General features: G+C 49.7%; 2 protein-coding genes across 2 annotated transcripts; one reads left to right on the top strand and one right to left on the bottom strand.

Annotated features, from left to right (window-relative positions):
- Nucleotides 1-1715: 1715 nt before the first annotated feature.
- Nucleotides 1716-3221, top strand: LOC122910564 (5-beta-cholestane-3-alpha,7-alpha-diol 12-alpha-hydroxylase). Its single transcript, XM_044255185.1, has one exon. The coding sequence runs from the start codon at nucleotides 1716-1718 to the stop codon at nucleotides 3219-3221; it is 1506 nt and encodes a 501-aa protein (XP_044111120.1).
- Nucleotides 3222-8751: 5530 nt separating this feature from the next.
- ACKR2 (atypical chemokine receptor 2) lies at nucleotides 8752-18595 on the bottom strand. The gene is made up of 3 exons (XM_044255184.1): nucleotides 18501-18595; nucleotides 13239-13322; nucleotides 8752-10275 (listed from the first exon to the last, which is right to left on the bottom strand). Exon 3 carries the CDS (start codon nucleotides 10244-10246, stop codon nucleotides 9092-9094), a length of 1155 nt encoding a protein of 384 aa, XP_044111119.1. The 5' UTR covers nucleotides 10247-10275; nucleotides 13239-13322; nucleotides 18501-18595; the 3' UTR covers nucleotides 8752-9091.
- Between the last annotated feature and the right edge of the window lie 2386 nt (nucleotides 18596-20981).

The raw sequence follows: 20981 nt of genomic DNA, 5'->3' as shown, positions 1-20981 counted from the left end.
ATATTTCCCCTTCCCTAGACTATACACCCCAAGAGGGCAGGGACCATGTCCCTCTGATTCGAGGTTGGTTATAGCAGAAGTTCTGGCAGTTAAGTGAGCCGTAAATATCTGTTGAATGGATAGATGGGTCTGTTCCAAGGAAGGAGGGATTTAATAAATATAGGTGAAAATGAACGTAGGGGGATGCTGCCATCCGTTGAAAGCTGGGGGGCAAAGTTCAGCTCATGGAAGTTGGCCCACAATTTCTGACCACTGATTCTAAGCCAGAGGAGAGTTGATGATACTGAGTACTTGCTGTGGTTGCCCCAGGTAACCAGAGAGGACTTCCTGGAGGCAGAGTATGGACATTTCCAGCTCCCCACAAAGGGGAGCTCCACAAGACAAAGAGAACTCACTATAGAGGGCCTGTGGAAATCTGAGGAAACAAAGTCCCTATTTGTGGGTCACTTAGAAAGTTAAAGAGTAACCTGGGGGTTATCAGAATGGCTTGAATTGAGTCTGAACCTCACATTATTTCAGCAATGGCTTTAGAGTCAATGGCACAGCTTTCTCCTTCTTGGGCCTGCTGGCAGGGACCTGGCCTGACACCTCCCAGGAGGTCCCGAGAAAATGGTCAACTCCCCCCACTGAAGCCAGGACGGTTGTAAGAGAAAGTCCCCACTACACTCTGAGCCTACATCCTCATCATGAAATAAAGCAGTTGCTTTGAATCCTTATCAACTCTAACATTTTGTATTTGCAAGATTCCCCATCTGCCCTTGCTGGAAAATTGTGCAAGCCAGCTGGGCCTGCAGTAGGGCTCCAGGCCCCAGGCTCAGGGACTGAAGTCTGAACCTCTGCTTGAAGTGTTGCCAGTCTGGGAGGCTGTTAGGGCCAATTTAATGTTAAAACCTGTTTAACTATTAGGGCCTGCTTAGCCAGAGCAACTCCATATTGCCTAGGTAGCCATATTGTTTTTTACATCCACGGACTTCATTCCGGGAATAAACGCCCCCACAGTTCCTGGTATGGTACTGGGTGTGGCTTCCAGGAGTAAATGCCTTAACAATAGAAGCCATGTACCTTGGGTCTGCAGTTATGCCCTATAAAACCAGCCTGTGAGATTGGGAGGGGTCCCTCTCTTCAGAGGAGGCCCTGGCCGGTCAGTCTAACTTCTAATGCTTGGCATAGAATAAGGCTTTGCATAACTTTCACTTTGTCTCAGTCTCATTCCTTTGATAACGGACCCCAACAGAGGCTCTATGGATCGTTTAAAGATAAGGAAGGGAGAGATATGAAACTTAATAAGTGCTTGGTGCATTTCTGCTGAATGATCTAATAAATCAATGAATAAATAAATGCATGAGAAAATAAAGGTATGAATGGTCTGTAAATCATGGGGGTAGGGTGGGATCCAAGAAAGCTTTGTAGACATCCTGCTGGAGCTGAGTCTGAAAAGATCAGAGCAAAGCCTAAATCTGGTGAGGGGACTGTGACCATAACTAGAGGCTTCTTTCTGGGCTTCCTTCTGGTCCCAACCCCTCCTCCCACCAGGTTGCAGCAAGTGCTAAATCGAAGAGAACACTTTGCTCCCAGGGTTATTTAATATAACTTACAGCTACAGGGCAAGGTCCAGGCAGACAGACCTCTTCATCCCTAACTTGTCACAGCCTCTTAAAAGCTCTCTGGCACACAGAGAACAGTGTGTCCAGAGCTTAACTTGAAAGGGCACAGGCATGGTGTTCTGGGGTCTGGTGCTCGGAGCCCTGCTGGTGTTCACCGTGGGGTTCCTGTGTCTGCTGGGGCTATCCCGGCAACGCAGGCCCCAGGAGCCCCCTCTGGATAAAGGCCCTATACCCTGGCTGGGCCATGCCATGGCTTTCCGGAAGAATATGTTTGAATTCCTGAAGCACATGTGGGCCAAGCATGGAGATGTGTTCACAGTGCAGCTAGGCGGCCAGTACTTTACCTTTGTCATGGACCCCCTCTCCTTTGGCCCCATCCTCAAGGATGCACAGAGAAAACTAGACTTTGTGGAGTATGCAGAAAAACTGGTGCTAAAGGTATTTGGGTACCAGTCAGCGCAAGGAGATTACCGGATGATACACTCAGCCAGCACCAAATACCTCATGGGGGATGGCTTGACAGAGCTCAACAAAACCATGCTGCACGGGCTGTCCCTGGTCATGCTGCGGCCCATGAGCCAGAGTCCGGATGCTAGTTGCTGGCATGAAGACGGCCTCTTCCACTTCTGCTACAACATCTTGTTCAAGGCTGGCTACCTGAGCTTATTCGGCTATACAAAGGACCAGGAGCAGGACTTGAGACAGGCCGAGGAGTTGTTTGTCCAGTTCCGCAAGTTTGACCGCTTGTTCCCCAGGTTTGTTTATTCCTTGCTGGGGCCCCGGGAGTGGCTACAAGTGGGCCGGCTCCAGCGTCTCTTCTACAAGACACTGTCCGTGCAGCAAAACTTGGAAAAGAATGGCATCAGCAGCTGGATATCCTACATGCTTCAGTATCTGAGGGAGCAGGGAGTAGCCCCAGCCATGCAGGACAAGTTCAACTTCATGATGCTCTGGGCCTCCCAGGGGAACACGGGCCCCATCTCTTTCTGGGCACTCTTGTTCCTGCTAAAGCACCCAGAAGCCATGCAGGCCGTGAAGGAGGAGGCCACCCAAGTCCTGGGGGAGGCCAAGCTGAAGGCCAGGCAGTCCTTCGACTTTGACGTCAGCATCCTACACCGCACTCCAGTGCTGGACAGTGTGTTGGAGGAGACGCTGCGCCTGGGGGCTGCGCCCACCCTCCTGAGGGTGGTACACGGTGACCACGTTCTGAAGATGGCCAACGGACAGGAGTACCAGCTCCGAAGTGGAGACACTGTGGCCCTTTTCCCCTATCTTTCAGTGCACATGGATCCTGACATCCACCCGGAGCCCACTGCCTTCAAGTATGATCGCTTCCTTGACTCCAATGGTAGCCGCAAAGTGGACTTCTACAAAGCCGGCAAGAAGATCCACCACTATACCATGCCTTGGGGCTCAGGTGTCTCCATCTGCCCTGGAAGGTTCTTAGCCATCAATGAGATGAAGCTCTTTGTCCTGCTCATGGTCACGTACTTTGACATGGAGCTCGTGGACCCTGACAGACCTGTGCCACCTGTGGACCCCCGCCGCTGGGGCTTTGGCACCATGCAGCCCAGCCACGAGGTGCCCTTCCGTTACCGCCTGCGACCTATCAACTGATCTCTGGCAAGGTGGCTGTGAGCCTGGCCTCCAGACCTCCCTTGGGATCTCCACCTCCTCCAGCCCTTCTGAATCACCCCCCTTCCCTCGGGTTCTGTGGGATCTCCTACCTCTGTCCCGGTGGCCTTCCTTAGCTCTCTGGCTTTTCTCTAGCTACTTGATAGGCTTATCTATCTACCTTGAAATCACTGTCTCTCAGAGTGGGTTCTGCAGACACCCCCCCAATACAAAGTCCACAGGAATGGGAACTATCTAGGGGAAACTTAGTTTTGGAAAGAATGCCTACCTTGACAAATCCTGTGGTACAGAAACGGGTTATCGTGAGCCATGATAACCCCTTGCAAATACTACCCTCCACCCTTCTATCTCACTGTATTATTTTCCTCAATGCCTATTCTACATCCTGTGGAATTCAGGTTCATCCAAAGCAACAGAAGGCAAGCCATGTGTGTAATTTTTAATTTCCTAGTTGACACACTTCTAAAAAAGCAAAAATAAACAGGTGAAGTTTATGTTTATGATATATTTAACTTAGCCCAATATATCCAAAATATTAGCATTTCAATATGTCATCAATAAAAGGATATTAGTGAAATATTTTTACATTTCTTTTTCTTGTGTTGCCTTCAAAATCCGGCATGTATTTTCTCTCCTTGTAACATGTTTCATGTCAGACCAGCCACATTCTGAGTTCTCAACAGTCATGTGTGGCTAGTGGCTCCTGAATTGGATAGAGCAGGTCTGGAGACATGTTGCCTTTTAGATGGGAGTTATTCAAGGAGTCCCCACTCTGTGGGGACCCACCACACCCCCACCCCAGGGTGATCCTAGTCCCTCCTCTGGTTTCCTCAACCAGTGTTGAGCTTGGAGCCCTCTCTGACTTCCAGATCCTCATCCTCCCCACTGGGGTCCCACAGACCCTCTGACTCAGTTTGGCTCATGTAGAACTCAGCATCTGTCCCCCACCTCTGCCCTGAACCACGTCCTTCTCTGGATTTCCCTGTCTGTCTCTCCTCAAAACATAACCACGCATCTATCCCCCCAAGACAGACACAGAGATGACATCCTCACCTCCCCAGCTCTCACCCACAGTCAGGCTCCAGTTCTGTCAGTTCAAGCCCTTGCAGTGTCTCTGAAACTTTTTCCCCACCCCCACTTCCCTGTGATAGCTCAACACTCTGCATCTCTCCACAGCAGGCCTGCCTGGCCCTCTCTTCACCCTGCCCGTTCTCCAAACCTTTCACGTCTGATTGTCATTCTCTCACTTTTCTGGCTCCTCCACACACCTTACATTTAAACTTTGCCACAGTTGGTCCCCAAATTTTCAATCCAGCACAATTCAACATTGCCAACTTTCTCTAGCGGAATGGTCTGTAGAGTTGCTAGCTTTAATGACCAACCATTAGCTACGGGTAGAAATCTTCCTGGATCTCCCCGCCCCCATCCTCTGGCCAGAAATGGACTCCATCCCCTGAGGCTCCCCTAGCACAGTTTACATCACAGCAAATCTGTTATGTGCCTTCAGTTTCTGTGTCCCTGCTCCCTCCCCCAGACTGGAGCTTGTAGGGCTTGGTGTCTTATTACTTCGTCTCTGATCCCCAATTCCCCAAATAGAGATTAAATGATAGAAAATCGACTCCATCTCAGCTACTTTACTTCATGTCCTCGAATCATTTCCTTCCCCTCCCTGGCCTCACTCGGCTTTCTGGCACGAGAAATGATGGCAATCCCATTGCCAGGCAGGCTCACTAGGGCTGGGAGAGGGTGAGAGTGTGTTGCTGGCTGCCAGAGCTGAGCGCTGCCCCGGACAGGAGGGGCAGATGCTGTGGGGACTAACCAAGTGTCCTGCAGAAGGGGGGCCAGGCAGCAGAGACCCCCCTGTGAGGATGCCCAGTGGGGCTTCTCTGTTACTCATCTATCCCACATCTATGACTGATCGCTTCCATTTTTTTTTTTTTTTTTTTTGAGGCTGGCTGTTCTGTCCAGAATTTTGCCAGGATAACAGGCTGTTAGAGCAACTCAGGTAGGGCCTGGGGCTGGAGTTAGGAGTCTGTCCCCATTAGCTATGTGACTCTGGGCCAGAGTCTGCCCTTCTCTGGGTCTAGCTGCCCCAAAATGATGATGTCTTCCTGAAGCTAACTGAGCTCAAGCCAGTCAGGAGGAATATTCAGGAAGAATATTCCCTCCTATTCCACAAGGGGCTAGGAGTACAAGAAAAAAATGACATGGGGAACACAGGAGAAGGTGAAAGGGACTGAGAGGCTGGGAGCCACAACGGGGAGATTACCAACGAGCCTCTCCTGGATCTCCACACAGCCAGGCCCTGTGCTGGATCAGGGCAAAGACACAGAGTCTTCACAGAGTCCTGGGCCCTGCCCAGACCTAGATGCTGCATCCCCTCATTTTCCCCACACCCAGAGAAATCTGGACCAGGGACCTGACCGGAGGGCCGAAGTCCATTGAGTCAAGAGGTCTCAACTCTAAGTGACTTCGTTCAGATCTCCCAGGAACTTCATGTTTGAGGGTATGCCTGGGACCAAGGCAATCCTCCATGGGTCATGTTGAGATGAATACAAGTGTACCATCCCACAATCATGGATATCCACCGTAACAACAGCCTCCCAGGAAACAGTGAGCACCTTGTTAGAGTGTGTGCACAGAGTCCAATGCCTACCCAAGGACAAGGGAGGGCCCCATGGCAACTGTAGTCCTTTGTGCTTTGCACGAGGGCTGGACACACTCTCTATGAAGACTATGCTTCCTTCCCTACCAGGGGCCTTGAGGCAATAGGAAGACTGAGTCCCCCAAGGATACATTTAGTCAGTACCTATTCTGACACAACAGACCTGACCCCGCAGTCCTCATTTCTATACCAGTTTCATCTCCCTCAAAGAATAGTCCACAATGTGTATACTGTGACGATAGCTTATAACAGAACAAGATCTGGGGTGACGTGCCAGTGGCAGATTTGCAGGCATCTGGGAAAGAAAAGAGGTTTTTGTGTTGGTTTGGTTTGGTTGTTTCCACCACCACCCCCATAGGTAGTAACTGCTGTAAACCCTCACACCTTCATAGAGTAGAGGGTGGGCAGCCTTGCTCCCAGGCAGAGCCATGCCTGTCCTTCTTCCTGGGTCAGCCAGGGGAAAAGTCTGTCTTGCGTCGCGGAATCTGAGGGCCAAGAGAATCCTGGGAGCTTTCCTTCCCAAGAAAGAGCAGCAGGAGGAACCAATGTCCAGGCTGGGAGGCAAGGTCAGGATAAAGGGGGCTCTGTCCTGGCCTGGGCTGTGAGAGCCCACCTCCAATTCACTCCCTGACCAGTGCCGTCTGTGTGTAGTCAGAGCCCTCAACATGGTCAGCAGCAGTCAATGGTAAGGAAGACAGTGAGAGGGATCAACATGTCACCTGTGGCCAGCCCTTCTCCTTCTCTTGGGCACAGTCTTCAAATCCCTTCTTATACACCTGCTGTTTGCAGAGAGCACATACCCACACCTACACACCTGGAGGAAGACACATGAGGACACACATAAAACCCATGGGCACAAACCCAGGCCCATGCAGACACAGTAACATGTTCATGTTGGACCCACATACACAGCCATATGTACTATGCACAGCCCACACGGCAACACACACACACACACACCAGTGCTGGGGACAAGCCCTGCCAGGTGCTGGCATACCTTGTCCCATTCCATCTGTGCATCATGGATGCAATGTCGGAGACTCTGGGTCGCTAGACCCTGTCAGTGCACTCAGGCTGCTCTGTGGGCAGGCCTGAGGTCCCCCCTGAGGCAGATTTCAGGAGCTCTAAAGTAGAACCGCATCCCCCACATCCTCAAACAAGTCAGCACCTTCAGAGCCAGAGCTCCGTTTCCTAGGGCACCACAGGAGCTCAGAGTCCTTTGTGACAGTGGGAATCTGGGGCCTTGGGAGAGAGAACTAAAGGCACAGGAGTTGAGTGAGATGGAGGACGGGAAAAGCAAAGCGTATGAAACCAGCAGAGTCAACTCTGGCAACATCTGGGGACAGCCCTGCTCATGACACAGGGGCCATGACTAGAGCATCCGAAGCTCGGGGGGAGAGAAGAAATAACGGCAGAATACTGACCACCTGGTCCATTCTCTACCCATCCATTCATTTTAAAAATGCTCAATGAACCTCTGTTACATCTGAGCACTGGCTTAAGCACAGGGGATACCGATTTAGTACGTGGCAAGGTCCCTGATCTCTTGTGCATCTCCAAGATCACAAGATCATCTCTTGTGATCTCCCCTAGTCTATCCGCCTGTAAGTTTCCTTCCATGCATTACTGCCTGCCAGGCTCTGTGCTAGATTTTCAGGTCAGGTTGTACTGTGGGCCAGGGGCTCCCTGGGGAAAGGTTTTCAGTGGCCAGGACAGATGCTAACCACTGGAGACAGGAAGAGGGAAGCACCTAGGCAGGGCAGATCAGCCAGGAATCAGACCGCAAGTGACAAAACAGCCCCACGTGAAGGAATATATGGGTTCGTGTAACTGTCAGGTCCAGGACTGGGATGAGCTTCGGCCATGCCTGGATTCCAGGACTTCCACACTGCCCTCGGGGTCTGCACACTCACTGGGCTATCACCTCACCCTCTGAAGTTGGAGTTGATGAAGGAGAACCCCCCCCCACACACACCACACCCACTTGGCTTCAATCTTATGCCTCTGTTCTAGCATGTTCTAGTTGCTGCATTTCACAAGCTCTATCTGGGTCCTGTGCCCATCCTAAATGAATCACCATACCAGGGAAAGGTAAGGCTGGAAATGGCCCAAGTTCTGTGATCTACATGAATGCCACCCAAAGCACAAGGCAGAGGGAAAAACAAGTGGTTTCCCAGAGCAAGCAGAATTCCATTACAGAACAAGGATGAGAGGACAGCTGGCTGAAAAATGACCCCTGTTGCACAAGAGAGTGGGCAAGCATAAAACAGGGAGGTGGAAATGTGTAAGAAACAAGGGGTGGGGCACCCAGGTGGCTCATTGGGTTAACCCTCTGTCTTCGGCTCAGGTCATGATCTCAGAGTCCTGGGATTGAGCCCCGAATCGGGCTCTCTGCTCAGCGGGGAGCCTGCTTCCTCCTCTCTCTCTGCCTGCCTCTCTGCCTACTTGTGATTTCTCTCTGCAAATAAATAAATAGAATCTTAAAAGAAAAGAAAAAAGAAAAGAAACAAGGGGTGCCTGGTGTCCAGGAAATGAGAAGTAATGAAGGAGTATAAGGTCAAGCTGGTAAATGGGATTCTCCTTGTGAAAGCTCCAGTCTTGAAGCTGGACAAAGACTTTAGACTTGATTGTGCAGGCCCTAGGGACCCCCGAAGCCTCCAGGGAGGGACATGGGAAGCAGAGGGAGGGTGATCCTCCTGGACTATTGGGAACACGTGTTCACTCTGCCTCCCACCTGCCAACCCTCATGTTCTAGGGAAGTTCCCCAGGCCCCCGTAGTGGAACCCGTCCCACCCTTCCTGCTTCCCGGACCCTTGGAGCCACCACCAACACTGTGGCATTAAACAATATTGCCCCAGTTATTCCCCAGCTCAGCTCCAGGGAAGGGAGCCAAATGGTGGATAGCAGATCTGGGGTACTTTGAGGAAGACTGGAGTGATGGCTGCGGGTGAGGTAATCATTCTGGCCTGTGGGTGCAGATCAGATGACAGGAGAGCATGATGACAAGAAGCACAGCGGTCGGTTGGGAAGCTACTCTAGCAATTCGGACGCGAGAGTCTGGTTTCCTGGACGACCACAGGGTGTGGCAACATGGTCCCTGAAGCCTCTGGTAAGACGGCTTTGGGTGGATGCCCAACAGAGCTAGGTCCCATCCACTCTCGCCAGACTGTGGTATGGTCACTCAGGCTTAATTTTCCCCCATATCACTCTTGCTGGGGGAGAGCTCAGCCTGCCTCTCCCCGAGGTCATTCATGCGGGTCATTTCTTCTTGGGCTGTGAGCCTGGTACTCTCAGAGCAGCTGGACAGTGGGGCCTGTGCTGGGCCAGGGGCCTGATGACGCCTGAGCACAGTGATGAGGAAAGCTTTCAGGTACTGGCGGAAGTGGCGGCTGGAGAAAGCGTAGAGAATGGGGGTGAAGCAGCAGTGAAGGAAGGCGATGCTCTCGGTCACCTGCAGAGCATAGTCTAGCCGCTTGGCAACCTCACATTCCCCAAAGATTTGCAGGTCCAGCAGTGAGTGCAGAAACAAGGTGAGGTTGTACGGGAACCACAGCACAAAGAAGGCCACCACCAGCGCTATGACGATCCTTAGAGCCCGGCCCTGGCCTGGGGGCCTCAGCCTGACCAGGACACAGCCAATGCGGGAGTAGAAGAAGATCATGACAAGGAGCGGAAGGAGAAACCCCAGGAGGTTCTGCTGGAAACGCAGGAAGAGCTTCCAGATGGTCGCATGACCCCCAAAATCTGCATAGCAGTTCCACACACCTGTGGGGTTTTCATGTGTCTGCACAAAGACCATGTCAGGGATGGAGACGGCCAGGGCCACAGCCCATACCGTGGCAGCCAGGAGCAGGCTTTTGGCCCGGGTTCTCAGCCTGTGGTGGGGCTGAGCATGGACAATCTCCAGGTACTTGTCCAGACTCATGCAGCTAATGAAGAAGATGCCACTGTAGAAGTTGATGGTGTAGAGGGTGCTCACCATCTTGCACAAGAAACTCCCAAAGACCCAATGCCAGGCCACGGAAATGCCCCAAAAAGGCAGTGTCACCACAAACAGGAGGTTGGAGATGGCCAGGTTCAGCAGATAGACCTCAGTCATCCGCCTGCGAGGTATATACCGAAGCAAGACCACTAGAAGGAGGAGGTTCCCGCCCAAACCCAGCACAAAGATCAGGCTGTAGAAGATTGGCAGGAAGATCTTGCCAAAGGCTACCACCTCATCCTTCCTGCAGAGCATGAAAGCCACCTGGTCCAGGTAGTACTCATAGTCATAGAAGGAGCTGCTGTTCTCAGAACTTGCAACCTCGGTGGTGGGCGGCAGAGGGGAGGTGGTGGAGGCCATGTTGAGAGGACACGCCCAGTTCTGGAGCTCTGTGGGCCAGAGTACGTGGGAGAGAAAGAAGATGAAACCAGGCCTTCTTTACCGTCCTCCAAACCCACTTTTGCTACTGCTCTGGGAGGCCCTGCACACTCTTCACATCGACATCAGTACCTGTAAGCTAGTGAGGAAGAGCACAAGTGTGGGGAGCCTGAGTCTACTACTTAGACTCAGCACCCTAGGTGGGGGCTTAACCTCAGGTGTTTTCATAGGACTCCCTTCTTCCATTATGGCTTCTCTTCTTTATTTTCTCCTTCATCGTTTGGAAGAACTGGTAATGTCTCTCAGATTTTTCTTTATTATTTAGGGGATACCGGTTCACCTATGTATTATCTCTCCATACTCTTCCTCATGTATGCCTTATAATTATTCTTCTTTGTGTGCCTTATTTAAAAAAAAAAAGACTTTGTTTATTTACTTTGACAGAGAGAGAGATCACAAGTAGGCAGAGAGAGAGGGGGAAGCAGGCTCCCTGCCAAGCAGAGAGCCCGATGTGGGGCTCGATCCCAGGACCCTGAGATCATGACCTGAGCCGAAGGCAGAGGCTTAACCCACTGAGCCGCCCAGGCGCCCCCTTATGTTTTGTTTTGTTTTTTTAACAAGCACTTCTCTTCAGTGGCTTATTTTATGCATAAATATCTAGTGTGTGTCCACCCTGATTTTCAATTTTCTCGACTTCTATCACCGAAGGATTTCCCTTATTTTTGTTATTTTTAAAAACACTTTATTTTAAAAATTTAGTTTTATATCAATATTTTATTTACAAATATTTAATATTTTAAAAATAAAAACATTTTATCCAGTATATGTAGTTTTGAAGCAGAAAGGCAAGATCCATCTTCCTGAGAGACTCAGAACCTACTAAACTTTCCATATCTCCATTCTTCCTATTTAAAATGATACTACTAATAACAGCACCTACTTCGTGCGGTTCTTGTGAAGCTTAAATGTGATCAATCATGTAGAGCACTTCACACTCTATGGAAAGAGTGCCAGAACAGAGTAATCACTCATTGAATGTTAGCTTAAATTATTGCTTCGTTGAGAACTCAGTCCATCGTCTTCCCACCAGGGTCTTCTCCTCTCTTGCGTCTAACTGAATGGCACCACCAACTACTCAGTCACCTAGGACTGCAACGTGGGAGACACCTCGGATTCCTTCCTCACCCCCCACCCCACCACCACCTGAGAATCTCTACCTCCTTACTGCCATTTGAATATGTCCAACATTTCTAAGTCCCATAAAAATGCATGCATGATACTCGAAAACAAATGAAACAAAAATACTTTGAAGGAGTTCAAAGAGATGAAAGGGAAAGCAGAGAACTGATAGGCACAGCATTCAAGATGGAGGCTGCCTGGATAGAACCTGGAGGCATGGGAGGAGGGCAGGTCACTGTCTATGGTCAAGTTAGTTCCCTCTGGAGCAGTGTTTTCCCAGGTTTTAATTGTATTATTAAAAATGATTTTTAAGGGCACCTGGGTGACTCAGTGGGCTAAGGGTCTGCCTTTGGCTCAGGTCATGATCCTGGGTCCTGGGATTGAACCCCCAATCAGGCTCCCTGCTCAGCAGGGAGTCTGCTTCTCCCTCTCCCTCTTCCCCTCCTCCTGTTCATTCTCTCTCCATCTCTCTCTCAAATAATTCAATAAAATCTTTAAAAAATAAAATAAAATAAATGATTTTTAAGAGAGAGCCTCACATGTGCCAGTGATAAGAATCTGTGATGATTTCCATTCTGTGTTCCAGGAGAAAAACTTCATGTTCAACACATTAGATTGTTTGCCAATGAAGAAAAGGGTTTTGGAGGAAAGAGTAGGAGATAAAAAAGCGTCATTCAAGCAAGCAATCATGCATGGCCTCTGGACTGGGGCCTATAGGCTAGTGATTATGGTTCATAAATCAAGAAATACAAATCAAGCCCACTTTGCACTTCTGTGCTTTATTTGTTATTCTTTGATTCAAGAGATATTGAACTTTTTAATATATTCAATGCCCTTTTGTATGTCTTCTGTGAAGAGTTCTTTGTTTTGATGGGTGGGATTCTCATTTTATAAGAGATTTCTTGGTAGGGATTTAGCTTCTTACTTATACATTGCAAACATTTGCCCCAATCCTTCCTGGTAGAAGTTTTGCCTCTCCCCCCCACCCCCACCCCCTTGCCCAGGAAGAACTCTGAAAGAATTGTTGACTCAGGGCCTCAGCTGACACAGCCTATATCCATGACACCTGGACTTCACAGCTGATGGAAATCTACTATGTTGCCGAGACAGAATGTCTCCCAGGGAAACCCCTGTGTCCTCCTGCTCAGTGAACCTCTATATCACCCTAGGGCTCCTATCAAATGGCATCTGCCAAATGGGGAAAATCACACACATGCCCTAGGTCTGCCTAGAAGTTCAGCCTGGGTGGCTTTATCTAGGGCTGGGCTCTGGACTGGCCTCAGGAAATTTGCCTCGTGCCTTCCTTTCCTGTTCCTCCTCCATTTCCTTCCTCTGCATCTGGGGTCTCTGAGCCCCTCCTTTTCCTAGGCAGCAGTAAGGACTGGTGTTGGAGTCCATGAGCTACTGGGGATGGGAGGAGTGAGAGCTCTTCTGCACTTGGGCCTGATTAGGGATTATTAATTAGAAGTTATCACTAACTAAACACCATCTCTTCTGGTCCAGCCAGCATTACTGACGTTGATCCTGACCTGGTTTCTCAAAGTCCCCTCTTTAACAAACAATCAAGTCTGATGATTGCTTTGATCAAAGCCAGAAGTCAGGGTCAGCAGGCTCCAGGCAGGCCGAGGTCACCTTTACAAGGTTCCTTCCCCCTTGGAACACTGTTCCCTTCCCTCTCATGGCCTCTGGCCTCCTGATATTTCACTCTGGGAATCTTTCCAGGTTGCCTTGAACTCTGAGACCATGAACCCCATGCTCCAGCCTGCCCTTCAGGTCCCTGTCAACTCACACCTACCTGTTCCTCTGGATTCACTGGGGTTTTTGTTTTTTGTGTTCACTTTTCTTTATGCCTGAATTCATTTGGTTTATCCAGCAATACCTTGAAAGGAATAAAGGAGGGTATCAGTTATATACATGCTGGTATGAATTAGCAGTATGAAGTTCTGTTGTGGAACCTTTGGGGAAATCTAGGGAATTATATGGGGAAGGAGGATTTAAAGAGGAGGGAAAACAAAGGTGAGGTGAGCAGAGCTTCCCCAACAATGAAGCCAAGGGCACAAAAGCAAAGTACAGTTTGTCTCTGGAGCAGTAACATCATGGTCTGTGACTTCCTGAGGCTGCCATCCCGGGCTGGCTCCAGCGTTGACTCAGCAAGAATCTCTGGCCGGAGAGTAATGTCTCCTCCTGAGGATCTAGAACTCGCCTCCCTGGGCCTCTCAGAGAAGTCACAGTTGAGGCAACAAGAGAGAGGATATTGCTATGTCCATCTAGGCAAGAAGGCAATGATGTTAGCTGAGCTCCTTCCAAGAGCTGAACACCCGGATGCCATTTCCTCCTTTAATCCTCACCATAGCTCTGGGAAGCAATACTACTGTGATTCCCATGTTCTAGATGAGGAAACTGAGGCTTGCAATGGGTGGAGTCCCACTGCCCCCAGCTTCAGATCAGCAAATCAGGGACCCAGGATTGGATGGCCCCAACAATATAAGGTAGAACTGGTGACCCTTTCCCTCTAGTTCCCTTTTTCAGTATGGCCAAACCTGAAGTTGAAGGATGGGCCTCTGGTAGCGGGACTTCTGACCTTAGTAACCAGTGGCAGAAAATATCCAAAGTCATTAATATGCTGGAACAGCTCCCACAGGCTTGTGAGAGCCAGTTATGCAACATCTGGGAGGCAACCAACAAACGATCGTAGAATTAACCGATTCCTCATTTGGGGTTGTTAAGTTGGTAGCTTGAAATTGATCCTGGTGAGGCTATTTCTACCGTTGCAAATGCTACAAATTGGAGCTTCCTCTCCTTCTTGCAAATGCCCCCACCACCACCTCTATCCCTGAGAGCTGATTATTAAACCTTTGGGGAATACCCCTGATCAAGACCCCATGAAGCCTGTCCTACCCCTGTCCATTTTCCTCTGACCCTGTCTGTGTCTCCATCATCTGTTCTCCTCCACGTGCCACATCAGTCCTGTAGCTGCCTTCTCTCTAGCCAAGGGCCCTTGGGACAGAGTCACGTGTAGGTGGCCCGTGGCACAGCCGTACTGAGCACGCTGTCCCCGTGCAGCCTTGACTAGTGAACAAATAAACAAGCTCAAATGTTGCCCCAAAAAGCTACGCCAGCTTTCAAAATGTAAAACCAAGAATAGCATCTGAGATCACTCCTAGTGAACAATAATTATGCTGGCCTTCTTACAGTTTAGAAGTCATATCCTTTAAAATGCAACCCCAATTCTCCCTTCCCAGAAGCCTACCCAGGCCGCTAGCCTGGTGTAACTCTTGCCCTGACCCCCAGCTCTCACAGAAGGCCACTCTTCAGCATCAGTGCCTGTCTCCTTGAGTGGAGTCACCTTGTGAGACTGGCTTGTCTCCTCTGTGAGGCGGGGGTTGGAACTCACTAGCACAGGGCTGGCATCTGAGAGGCGTTCAGCAAGTGACCATGGACTTTATCAGTACCGTCACCTTTCTTCATCCCCTTTTCTCCCACAACATCTTTGCCTTGCTTGGCTTTCCACCCCCCCCCCCACAACTGGTGCTCAGGACACAGCAAAGCCAAGATCCTCCTTGTGTGGGACATTTCCCCAGCCTGGGTCAGCCCTGCCACCGCGGCTTTGGAAGCCCGTAGCCGTGGAGCACATCCGACCCACTGCTCTCCTTGAGCCACGTTCAAGTGCTGTCTCCAGCTGGCACAGCCTCCCTGGACCAATGTCACAGGATGTGCCCTCTGACCACCCCCAGCTTCCTCCCTCAGGAGGCTCCCCTAACTGCTCTGGGAGGACTGGGATGGAGATGGAGTCCAAGGCCAGGACTCCACCCTAGTCCAGCTTGGGATGGGCTCCCTCTGACTATAAATCTGGTTTTACCATTCTGCATTTCTGGCCTAGCTGTGGCTGGAAAAATTGAAGCAAGGAGTTAGGAAGTGACGCCCTCTCCAACCACAGAAAGTGCTCTGGCCTTGGGACATACATAGGGGAAGACTTTCCTTTGGGTGAACTGGTCACAGCTGGGGATCATTCTATTTTCTTCCCCCTGGGATTGAGAAAACACCAGATGTTAAACCTTACTGCCTATGTGACAATTTCAACAACAGTGATAAACACCCACCACTTCCATAGCACTTATGTTGGGCCAGGCTCTGTTCTCAGAACTCCATGCATTTCTTCCTGGAGGCAGGTGCTATTGTCATCTCCATTTTACATATGAGGAAAGTTAGTCACAGAGAGGCTAAGGGAGGCCACACAGCTACTAAGTCACAGAGCTGGGCTTTGAATGCAGGCGGAGTCTGGGCTTGCTCATTAAAAGACACGGGTGAAGGATGGGGCCTAGAGATGAAGTGACCGATCAGGCTGCGACTGTTGCTTGGGGGTGCCTGCATGGAAGAGGCTGGGGGGCTGATGGTACGTGAATGGAAAACAGGGAAAGGAAATGCCAGCCATACAAGGAGGACCCGAAGAAAGAATCTTAGTGTCTCAGGAACGGCACACTGGGAGAGAACTCATGAACTCAGTTGAGTCTCTGCTTCACTGCTTGGTTTGGAAGGCCCTTGGGCTTGAACTTAGGGCCCTGCCACCCCTAACACAAAGTCAAGGCTTCCATCCTGGAGCCCCTGACTTGCACAAGCCTATCTTCTGGCCCATAAAATAAAGAGTACTCACAGAAAATAATTTTGTGAGGAGTAAATGGCGTGCAATCTTTGTAACACCATAGAGTTAGAGCTAACACCGTAGAGCCCTGACGGCTTCCGGGTGCTGAGGCAAGGAGCTTGACTTGTATTGACTTGTTCAATCCTCACATTTACCTTACAGAAGTTATAGAAGTTCAATACTATTATCATCCCCCTTTTATAGCCGACAACACTGAAGCACAGGAAGGTTAGGGAACTGGCCCAAGATCACACAGCAAGTGAGTAGTAAATTCAGGAACTGAAACCCAGATTTTTAAAAAGATTTTATCTATTTATTTATTTATTTTGAGAGAGAGAGAGACCGAGCTTGGGGAGAAGGGCAGAAGGCAGAAGAAGAGGGACAAAATCTCAAGCAGACTCCACGCTGAGCGAGGAGCCCAGCACGTGGCTTGGCTGGATCTCACAGCCCTGAAATTATGACCTGAGAACCAAGAGTCGGACACTTAACCAACCACCCAGGCACCTCTCCCAGAGTCCATGCTCTTCAACACTAAGTCATACTACCTCTCAAAGAAAGTCCCCCTCTGCCAAGCTTACTGTGTATTAATGTACTCACTTCTCCCAACAACCTTGTGAGACAAGCACTATTATTATTCTCATTTAATAAATGAGGAACTGAGGCTCAGAGATGGGGACTAACTTGCCCAAGGACACTTGGCAAGTGTGCTACAGGGTCAGAAATGGAGTCCCTGCAGGAGCTTCAGGGCCAGAGCCCTTGACCACACACTGGGAGCTCCACTGCTGGGAGCCCTGATCTCAGACTCAGGGGAGGCACAGCTGCCCTCTTCATGGTCCGCTTCCTTGCATTTGGATTCATTGTAATGTATAAGACACAGTGGAAACAATAGTAACTGGGTCTCAACATTTACACGGGGCTCCTTACCTCTCCAGACTCTTAAGCCTGCTCCTTGCAAGTCGTCCTGGGTCCCTTAGTAGAGGAGCAGGTGTCACATCCCTGGTTCCTCAGGAAGCCCAGAGCCACACCACAAGTCATGCACAGCGGACCTCAGAGTCCTGACTTGCGGACCCCTGGACTATAGCACGATCTCCCTTTCTCTCTCTTTACTTTTTTAGCATATGTTTGTCCTGATTACCAAAGTGACATATGTGCAATGTAAAATGCAGAAATATAAGAGAAAAAAAATAGAAAAGAGGCTGACTGCTTCCAGGAATATTCTTCGGGAATATTTTGGTTTATCTTGTTTGTTTTCATGTCCGGAGCTCTGTCCACTGCACTACACCTCCCTGGATTTGTGGAATCACAGCCTGGCTGGAAGAGAGTGCCTTTGTTCAGTCCCCTGCAGGGAGTAAGGGCTTTTGAAGTTTATTCCTGCTCCCTAGGAGATGCGAGGCCCGCCTTCTCCCCATGCTCTCTGGGACCCCACATTACTCAATGTTTCCTGGCTCTTATCAGGGACTGGGGATTTTGTGACATTGATAAAATCACAAGGCAACCCCTCCTCCCAAAGCTTGTTTCAGTTAATAGAAACGAAGTGGTTTTAGAACCCAACTCTTGAAGGAGCTGCTGCTGGAGAGGAAGGTATGATTTTCATGTCTTTCCTGAACCACTTTTGTTTTTTTCTCCTTTGTCTCGTTCATTGTTGCCTGAAATCTTACCACTAGGGCTCTCTGCATTTCTATTTCAGCATGCTGCTTGGTTCAGAATGAAACAAGTCACCACCTCCACTACCCGCAGGGAGGGTGGGACACTCGGCATGGTGCGGCACGGAAGAATAAACAGAATAGATGAGCCCACTTCTTAATGACTGAGTTACCCTGGGCAAATTACTTAACCTCTCTGAGCCTTACCTAGCAAATGCCTCCTTCCTGGAGTGTTTATAATAATCAAATGAGTGTCTGGCACCTAACTATTGGTTCCCTTCCAGGCCCCAAAATAACCCTTGGCTCAGCCCAGGATGGATAAGAGGAAATCTTGAGACTGGGGCAGAAGAAGGGGGTCTAAGGAGAGAGTGCAGACATAGGCAAAAGAAGACCGCACCGCTGGGGAACCTCAGCCCTGGGAGGGAGAGCTTTAAAGACCATCCCTGTCTGTCTCCATGGGGAACCTGAAGCCCAGGGAGGAAAGGGAATGCCTGAGGTACTCAGTTGTCTGATACCAACTCTCAGGGACTTCCAGAATCCACCAAAGCAGATTCTCAGAGCTAGAGTCAAGGGGAAAGGGGTCAGCAGACTGCCTCACTCCACAGCTGCTGAGGTAATTGCTCCAAGAGTTGCCCTAGAGAGAATATTCCACCTGACCCATTCACACTTCCCTCTCCCCACACCTGTGGCCACTCTCTAAGCCACTGGGCCCAGTCTCCCTCTCTGCAGCCCCCCGGGTAGGGCCCAGCCCAATCCCACCATGGCTATAACCTACCAGAGCCAGACCCACTTGCCTGGGGGTGTCCAACCTCGCCCAGGAGGAGAGCAGCAGCGCCTGGGTCCTGCTTCCTCAGAGAAGTGCAGAGAGAGTATGAATCCTCCCCCTCTGGGATCAGCCCTGCACACATCCTGCTTTTAAGGCGGGGACAGGGCATCCCTTTGCGCCTGTCGCAGCCTATTTCCCTCCCTGGAAAGGAGTCAAGCCCAAAGGACCGCTCCTCATTAAGGAGCAACTCCCCCCACCCCAAGACAATCTAATGACTTTAGAAAATATTCCTCCCCAACCACACCTCTCTGGACCAGTTCCCGGGCTGCTGCACCAAGGAGATGAACAGCTCCAGGCCAGACCTTCAGGTCTTTGCTTGGCAGCTTTTCCCAACTCCATGCAGCTGCATTGATCTCAGACACCTCTCCGACACGATCTGACTACCACCCTCCCCCACATCTCCTCCGGCCAAAATTCCCACCAAGCAGAGCTGTGTCTGCCTCCCCAGAGAGTCAGGCATATTCTCATCTCCTGGACTTTCCAAACCATCTTCCCTCTTCCTCCACCCTTCTCCCTCTAGGACTCACATCACAGCATGTATCTCTGCCTGTTTATTTGTCTGCTCTCCTCCTGGGTCAGGAACTCCCAGGGCAAGGACCATACTTGACTAATCAGCCTGACACTAGGGCCAGGCAAGAGCAGAAACTCACTGAATATGTGTGCATGTGTGACATTCTGCCTGCTATAGGCATGCCAGTACGAGGGTAACTCTCTGCCAGGACAGCACCTGTGGTCTGGGGACAACATCTCAGCCACCTCCACCTCCACCCCCACGGCCAGGCTGATACACAGCAGGAGCTTGGTCCTGCTGTCGCTACCTGAATTAAGCAGTAACAGAATAATGCCTGGTGGTCACAGGTACTGGCATTGGAGTCACACAGTGCCAGACTTGAATCTGGCGCTGTGTGTACCTATGTGTGATCTAGAGATGGTGGGTTCACCTCTCTGTGCCTTGGTATTCAGATCTGCACTGGAGGTGGGGACCCTGTCTTCTTCAGACTGTCATGATGAGAACTAAATGTCCCCAGAGAGATGGCACGGACCCAGGGTCCACAGGCCACCTAGCATGGAGGTCAAACTGTGATGGGTTCTCACCCCAATAGAGGGGAGCAAAGGACCTTCCAAGTGAGTGGGTCTCCAAGTCAGGCCAAATAAATGCTGGAAGGATAAAGAATAGGGAGATAGCCAACAGAAGCCACAGAGCCCTGGTTCCCCCCTGGCGATGGATAACCTTTAAAGATTGTCTTGTTTTCATTCTGTATTAAGTCTCTCAAGAGAAGTAGAACAGCTAAGTTCTAGAATCTAGGCTCTTTCCTCTTCCCCCCACCACCTTATTCAAATTTTTTATTTTAAGATAATTTTTAGACTTGCAAAAATTGTGCACAGGATTTCTATACACCTGTCAGGCAATTTCCCCTAATGTTAAACACAGAACCACAGTATAATGATCTAAACCAAGAAATGAACATTGACACGATACCATTCTACAGACCTTATTCAAATGTCGCCAGCTGTCTCACTGATGTCCTTACTCTGGTCCAAGATCTGAAGCAGACTCCCACATTCCATTTGATTGTCGTGGCTCCTCAGTTGCTCCGTTTCGAGGGCAGTTCCTCCATCTTGTTTTGTCTTTTATGACCTTGATAGTTTTGAAGAGGAATGTAGAACACCGCTAACTTTTGGTATGATACTTCTTCAAGGTTAAATTACAGTTATGCATTTTAGGTAGGAACCCCACAGAAGCGACGTGTCCTTCTCAGTGCATTGTTCCAGAGGTATATGATTTCGATATGTCTCATTACTGGCAGTGTTAACTTTAATCACCCGGTAAGATGGTGTCTGCCAGGTTTTTCCACCATAAAATTACCACTTATTCCTTTGTAATTAATAAGCAGCTTGTGGGGAGAAACTTTCGCCCACAAACATAAATATTCATTCATCCATGGTGCTGACAATTATTACTGTATTGTTTGCCAAACAGTGATTTTTCTATTTCCATAATTCTTGTGTGTGTGTGTGCGTGCGTGTGTGCGTGTGTGTGTGTGCTGGTAAAGTTTATTTACATTGCATTTCAGCACATCAGTCACATTTAAGTCCTAGAGATTTGTATTTATTTACATATAGAATTCAGGACATTCCTGGGAGATTTTTTTTTTTTCCAAAAACAAAAACGGGCACCTGGATCCTGGATGGCTCAACCAGTTACCTGTCTGCCTTTGCCTCAGGTCAAAGATCTCAGGGTCCTGGGATCAAGCCCTGCATCCAGGTCCCTGCTCAGCCGGGAGCCTGCTTCTTCCTCTCCCTCCTCCCCTCCCCCCATTAGTGCACTCTCTCTTTCTGTGTGTCTCAAAAAAACAAAACAAAACAAAACAATAAAATCTTTAAAAACAAAAACAAAACAGGAGATAATTAACATGATAGTTGGGTAAT

The sequence above is a fragment of the Neovison vison genome, chromosome 6 (genome assembly GCF_020171115.1).
Source record: "Neovison vison isolate M4711 chromosome 6, ASM_NN_V1, whole genome shotgun sequence".
Lineage (NCBI taxonomy): Eukaryota > Metazoa > Chordata > Mammalia > Carnivora > Mustelidae > Neogale > Neogale vison.
This window is presented reverse-complemented; position numbering and strand designations above follow the sequence as displayed.